The sequence below is a fragment of the Simochromis diagramma genome, unplaced genomic scaffold (assembly GCF_900408965.1).
Source record: "Simochromis diagramma unplaced genomic scaffold, fSimDia1.1 OVJJ01000604.1, whole genome shotgun sequence".
NCBI lineage: Eukaryota > Metazoa > Chordata > Actinopteri > Cichliformes > Cichlidae > Simochromis > Simochromis diagramma.
The window spans coordinates 3,122,728-3,129,855 of record NW_024387416.1 but is presented as its reverse complement, the minus strand read 5'-3'; the positions used below and the strand labels follow the sequence as shown (position 1 = coordinate 3,129,855).

At 41.6% G+C, this 7,128-nt stretch overlaps 1 protein-coding gene across 1 annotated transcript; it reads left to right on the top strand.

Moving 5' to 3' along the window:
- The first annotated feature begins 882 nt into the window (after nt 1–882).
- lgi2a (leucine-rich repeat LGI family, member 2a) lies at nt 883–7,128 on the top strand. Its single transcript, XM_040012319.1, has 8 exons — nt 883–1,761; nt 2,004–2,075; nt 2,865–2,936; nt 4,045–4,116; nt 4,197–4,268; nt 4,370–4,539; nt 4,696–4,860; nt 5,166–7,128. Exons 1-8 carry the CDS (start codon nt 1,499–1,501, stop codon nt 5,981–5,983), a joined length of 1,704 nt encoding a protein of 567 aa, XP_039868253.1. The 5' UTR covers nt 883–1,498; the 3' UTR covers nt 5,984–7,128.

Below are 7,128 nucleotides of genomic sequence, written 5' to 3'. Positions count from 1 at the left end.
CACCCAGTTAAGGGTCCACTTCTGGTTCAGGTCTAACCTTCAGAAAGATGATAGGCACTCTTTGATATGATGCAGAACTGAATCTGAGTCACGCAGCCTTAAAGCTGCTTCACAGTTGGTATGAGGTTCTTTTCCTCAGCATCTTTCTTTGGTCGGCACCAAATGCCAGTTAAAAGACTTGTAAACGAAAGAAACAAGAAACCTACTTTAACTATGGTGAGTGACATCAGTACTGCATGGGTGAAGAAATGGTGCACAGAGTGTTGTAAATGCAACCCCCCCCCCCCAAACCATTGAGGGACCAAAACCCAAAAAAGTGTGTCAGGGGGGAGAGCCACCCAGCGACTGAGCACTGAGCTCTTGCTAGTGTCACTGATTGGAAACGAGCAACAGCACCTCCTCAGTGCCCACAGGTCAGACACAACAGGCCGAAAAGGAAAGAGGGTGGAGTGAGTGGCCACAAAAAGCCCTCACCTGTGTCTGCATGTTCAGTGGAACACAGTGGATTTGCTCTAGTGTTTACGCTGGACTGCTGCTCTTCTTGCTTCACACTGGTGTTTGTGGGGTTCACAGGGACTTCTGTTGTACTGAATCAGTCACTAAGACAGGTTCTTACGTGAAAGCTGGCAACAAAATTTCTAGCTGATCTGTGTTATTTAACATGTATGAGTCATAAATGCACATTTTAGAACATTTGTATATATACCATCCTTTCTGAAATATTTGGACAGGCCAAGATTTGATTTTGTGAAGCAGTGAGTGCAGATAAGTATGGTGCATGTACTCCTTCAAACATGCAGATCAGCAGCCATCCTTATCTGCATTTACTGCTTAACAAGATCAAATTTTGGCCTGTCCAGATATTTTAAAAAGCCGATGTTTACTCGGGATTTGCTCAGTGTTTCCTTTACAGCCTGTGCAGGATGGCTGCAGGGCGCTGGAGGAGGCGCTGTCCTTGGTGCTGCAATTATGCGCCTCTGACCTTCTATATGAAGGAAGCATCTACAGCTTACGGTATGCCGACATTATATAACATCCTACGTGTGAGTCAAATGGTTTGACTTCGTGTTATTCAGACTTAGCAGCCAGCTGTGTTTAAATACTGCCAGAAATAACACAAAGAACATTCAAATTACGTGTAAACTGGCAACAAAATGCACTTGGGCATAAACATGACGCTCGAAATTAATTTCTGAAATCTATAATTAGCGTGCTTGTTTGGAGATAATAATACACCACATCTCCATAAACTACACCTATCTTCAAAAAAATAAAAAGGCAAGCGACGCTGACCACATATGAAACGTTGGGGGCAAAAACAGATCAGCTCAGAAGAGACGTGGTGGTCACAAGCTGACTAATAATGTCTAATCAATTCCCGCGTGTGGCTGTTTAACCAACAGTTACCAGACTGGAGCGCTGACTTAATAAATATTTAAAGTGGACGGAGGGGAGCCGCAGCTGATTTGCTGATGTCAGGGAGCCAGTGCAGCATTTCATGGTGCAGGGTGGAAACGCGCGCTGCCATCTGCCTCGATCCGTGCTCTCTGCAACCCTCACACATGAAAGCCCGACAGGAAAGATGCCGCCAGCTCTCAACATTTGGGCATTGTTCCTCGTGTCGCTGTGCTGCCTGTGTCAGCCGGGTCATTTAAAAAAGCCTTTCCGATGCCCTTCAACATGCAGCTGCTCCAAGGAGTCCATCATCTGCGTCGGGTCCTCCTATATCCCAAGAATGACCCCCAACGAAATCACTTCTTTGTGAGTAGATGGCCTGGACTGTATAGATATATGTTTTAAATGGAACAGTACGTTTTCCGCAGTGCATACATGCAATATATGCTCGAGCCACAGCCTCAAGTATGATTCTATAGCTGTGCGCATTTTATAACACCCTATAAAATAAGAGCTGATCGCAAAAAGCAATGCAGTGTTTTTCTCCCTGTTTCCTCGCCGATCACTTTTCAGCATTTTACTTTCTCCTGCTTGCTCCTTGTTTTTAGGAGTATCGTGAATGGGACTTTCAGCGAGGTCAAAGAGGCGATGTTTTCCCACATACCATCTCTCCAGCTATTGTAAGGATACTTTGCCAGCCTTTGATACTTCTAAAATGATTTGATTGGTTGACATTTTTAAGTAAAGGTTCTTATCGGGCAGATTTCAAATTAGTTACTTTTAGTACATAAAGCATCAGTTTCAAATGTTGGGCATTAAAATGGCAGATGCATCATTATGTGAGGCCAATAATGGAGTCACGACGGTCATTATACATAAAGCATTGGTTATAGCAGCACGAATCAAATGAGGCATTTATGCTTCTGTAGCACATGGGGTATTACTTTAGTGGAGATAAAGTAATGATTTATAAAGTCTGTTTGGTGCATGGTTAAGCTTTTTAGCAGCCGGGGCTTTTCAAATGGTGCACACCTGGAAATAAATAATGGAAACCCAAATCTGAGCTTTTAGTGCTGCCCAGTACCTACAGTGTGCTCAACCATCAGTCTGCTTTGTTACAACACAAGTGACAGCTGTGATGTCAGCCTAAACAAAGGCGTGGCACTAGCCAAAATCATCATACACAATAATTCTCAGCTGAATACTTTATTTGGTAAGATGTGGGTGTTTTTTCTTTCAGTAAAACATTGAATTCAAATGACAAGAGGCCATAAAATATGATAATATAATAACTAATTTAACTCAATTTTGTTTGGACATTGCTTTAATAATTGTGCTTACAGCATTTGGCTCTGCTTTTGGAAGCTGAAACATTTTAATCTGTTCTATGTTTTAGAGAAAAGCCTGAAGCGTTGCATTTCTGCAGTTGGCTGCACTGTAATTGATTGTATGCTTATTTTTTTTTGCAGGCTTCTGAATTCCAATTCCCTGACAACTGTAAGAGATGATGCATTCTCAGGGCTACCACATCTGGAGTACCTGTGAGTTTCTTTGTTTGTTTGTTTTTTAATGAAAGTAGTTTAAAGAAAATAACTGAATATTCAGTTCTCTACATCAGTTTGGTGAAAATAGACTTGCGAGGTTGTTTTAATGGGAATGAGGCTTTTCTGTTGGATGCTGGCATTTTTCCAGCGGGGTAGGCAGTTGTTGGTTACACGCCCTCTAGTGGTTCCAGTACAACTAGAAAACAATCTTTTTTTCTCTTCATTCATCACACCAAAGTACACCAGCTTCTTCCCCATTTTGATGCTCAGTTTGATTTTCGGAAAGTCACCTTGACCATGTCTATGTGCATAAATGCATTGAGTAGCTGCCATATGATAGTGGAACAAGTGTACCTAAAACGTGAATGGTTAATTTATATGCACATATTCTAAAGTCTTGCAAATAACAAAATAAACAAAGCCTTTCACTGAACTATTGCCCCAGAACAAATACATGTGACTGTAGCATCAAGTCATTGCTATTTAACAGAAACATCAAATACAAGGGTAGCTATGATCACAATCAGCTCTTACACAACTTTTACAAACATTATGGTTTAAATTGACTCTGGAAAGCTCACCAGATTCAGTACAATGTCAGAAATATTCTTTCTGAAACTGAAATAGCAAGAATATAGAAAGTGCGCTCAACATCCCCCCAACAGGCCTCCGGTTACATATGACTATGTAAATAACATGGATATTGTCTTGTTTGTTTTCAAATTGTTTGATTATTGTAAAAAAAGAAAATATGTACATTATATAAAGTGTGTGTAGCTGCTTTTTTGAACCTTCTTTTAATTGGTAGCTGTAGCTAGGGAGGCAGAGCAGCTCCAGTCTGCATGCCAAATATTCTTGGGCAAGATACTCAAGTTCCTCTCGGTTGTATCCATCAGTGTCAGTGTTTGATAGAAAACACATCAATAGAAAAAGCACAGAAAAAAGTCCTGGCCTGAATTAGACAGGTTTCAAGGATTTCGAGTGCTCAGGTAGAATAGAAAAGTGCTGTACAAGAACCAGTCCACTTACCATTTGGTTTACTAGCTGGCAAAATGTTGAAATTGATCAAAAATATACTTTTCTTTTTCTTCTTGTTGATCCACAGATTCATTGAGAGTAACAAACTAGAGACTACATCAAAATATGCCTTCAGAGGACTCAGGGACCTGACTCACTTGTATGTTCCAGTGACTGAAAATACAACTGATGCATGATTTAATGATGTCTCTTTTCATAATCAACTGCATTTGTTTCCAGGTCTTTGGCAAACAATAACATTAAAGCCTTGCCCAGGGACCTCTTCATTGACCTTGACTCCCTTATAGAGCTGTGAGTTTGTACATAGTAATAGGTAAATAGCGTACTGTGTAATTCTTGCAGTCTGTCTTTCTCCCTGTTCAGCTGTGAAATACAATATTCTCTTTCTGCAGGGACCTGCGAGGCAATGCCTTTGAATGTGACTGCAGAGCCAAGTGGCTTATGACGTGGTTAAAGAACACCAATGCCACAGTGTCAGATGTTGTGTGTGCTGGACCAGAGGACATGAAGGGCAAGCGCCTCAATGATATGACCAGCCTGCAGAATGAGTGTGTCTCCACAGGTGAGAAACACCTGAGCCAGCTGCCCTTCTCTCATGTCCAGCTGAGATCAGGATCAGAGGACTCAGCAGAGTCATTCTAAGAAGTGTAGAGGGCATTCATTTAATGTGGCTTTGTTGGTTTGTGTAAAATACATTTCCCAATGTGCTTTTCCACAGATTTCATCCTTCATCAGTCTGTTGCCTCAGAATCGTTGTCTGTTGACACATTCAGCTATAAGAATGATGTCTACGTGGCCATTTCTGCTCCCAGCACAGAGAGCTGTATGATTTTCCAGTGGGACCACATAGAAATGAACTTCAGGACTTATGATAACATCACAGGTAAAGTTTGATTTCGCCTTCTGCAGGAAATGTGTCCTAACTTACGACATAACTGGAAACCCCTCTTGATCCTGCAGCGCAACCTTCTAACCGTTTAAGTCCTTGAAGGCTGTGTCGACCCAACGTGTAGTTACATCTCTCAGGAGGTGCATGTCAGGTTACGTGGAAGGTTAGGTGAAGGGTTAAAGGGCGTTTCCAGTGACACTGTAAGTTAGGAAGTCTAAATCACACATTAGGCTAACAAACACTCCCAGAATGCTTCCAGTTTCATTCTCACGCGATTCATGTGTTTCTCTGCCCTTTAGGTCAGTCCATTGTGGGGTGCAAATCTGTCATCATCGAAAATGAGGTGTTTGTCATTGTGGCTCAGCTGTTTGGTGGTTCCCACATTTACAAGTTTGATGACGACCAAAGCAGGTTCAATAAGTTCCAGGATATCGAGGTGTCCAAGATCTCTAAGCCCAATGATATTGAGGCCTTCCAGATTGGCTCTGATTGGTTCTTTGTGATTGCTGACAGCTCAAAAGCCGGCCTCTCCACCCTCTACAAGTGGAATGATAATGGCTTTTATTCGTACCAGTCACTGCACGAGTGGTACCGCGACACGGATGTAGAGTTTCTCGACTTGGATGGGAAAGCTCACCTTATTCTAGCGAGCCGCTCACAGGTTCCAGTGATCTACCAGTGGAGCCGGAGCAACCAGAAGTTCATCCTGCAGGGTGAGATCCCCAACATGGAGGATGTAGTGGTTGTGAAACACTTCCGGATCAAGGAGGAGCTCTACCTGGCTATGACGCGGTATATCGGTGATTCCAAAGTTCTGCGTTGGGGCACCAAACAGTTTGCTGAGATCCAAGCTTTGCCCTCTCGAGGCTCCATGATTCTCCAGCCGTTCTCTTTCAAGGAACGTTACTATCTGGCTCTGGGAAGCGACTACACCTTCTCACAGATCTACCTGTGGGATGAGGACAACAAAATCTTTGACCGCTTTAAGGAGGTGTACATCCAGGCCCCACGCTCTTTCACCGTGGTATCTACCGACCGCAGGGACTTTATTTTTTCCTCGAGTTTCAAGGGAAACACGCAGATCTTTGAGCACATCATCATCGACCTGAGCTTGTGAGGGGCTGTGCCTTATTGTCCCTTCTGAAATCAAATGTCTTCCACTTGAAAGACAAATTCAAGAAGGAAACAAAAGAGAAAGAACCTTATAAACTGTTAAATATCCACACCTTCATAGTTTTCACTCACAAAGTAGAGCGGGGTCAAGATGTAACGTGACTATTTCTGAATGGCCTTGCGCTCATGGATCCTCAGACTTTCTGAAGTACTACCCTTTCATAACTACTACTATTCTCTTAAAAATACCACTGAAGTTTATGACGGGTTAAAAAAGAGACATTTAATTGAATCTATTTGGATTTCTCTTTTTTTTTTGTTTAATATCTTTCTCTCAGTAGTTTTATGCAGCTAAAAATACATCAGGACCTGAATGAACGTAACAAATTTATTCTGATTTGTGGTGACTGATGATGGATTGATTGATTTTTGCCACCTACCTGTATCCTCATACCCTGTGGTAACGTACAGTACCTTGCCTTATCAACACTGGGGTCTTTTGTTTGATGGTTACACAGCGCCTCCGTCTGGCTGTGATGAAGTACCACACCCCTCTGCTCTTTCCATTACAGGGAATGTCTAGAAAGCACAAACCTTTAATTAACTTAGCTGAGATAATAGAGTGTAGCTGTTTGTTGGAAGGTGTCTTTGTAGATGCTGTAGATTATAATGCATACAGTAGGAAGCAGTGGTTTGTTGTTACAGTTAGTAAAATATCCAGGACATGACCTTATACAAATTCATTAACGGAGAATCGCCATTTAGATACAGCTTCTAGATCTGCTGTAATATAAGTACAGAGAAACTTTATCAGTATTGCAAAGGAGCTGTGTTTAGATGATGTCAGGGAAAATAAATCTCCTGATATGTTTAAAAAAACAGTTTTGCCCAATTAACAATTTTTTTTTTACTAACATCTGAAGTCAGAAGAATCAGAGGCCAAATTTGTATGACCACAAGGAAGGAAAATAAATGTACATGTAAATATATCTTCAAGCTTTCAAATTTTTATTCTGCTTTTGGAAATGCTGAATGTTGACAAGCTCCAAAATGTACATAAACCAAGGATTGTAATGTCACCACCTGTTTGAATGGACCTTTGCACTTACAAAACTCAAATGTTACTGCAGCCTGCAAGAGCATGACATT

Excerpts from the sequence above, each read along its gene's own strand:
- lgi2a (XM_040012319.1), top strand. The coding sequence starts at position 1,499 with ATGGTGCAGGGTGGAAACGCGCGCTGCCATCTGCCTCGATCCGTGCTC. Across the intron at positions 2,937-4,044 it reads CTACCACATCTGGAGTACCT|ATTCATTGAGAGTAACAAAC; the intron begins GTGAGTTTCTTT and ends GTTGATCCACAG. Across the intron at positions 4,117-4,196 it reads CTCAGGGACCTGACTCACTT|GTCTTTGGCAAACAATAACA; the intron begins GTATGTTCCAGT and ends ATTTGTTTCCAG.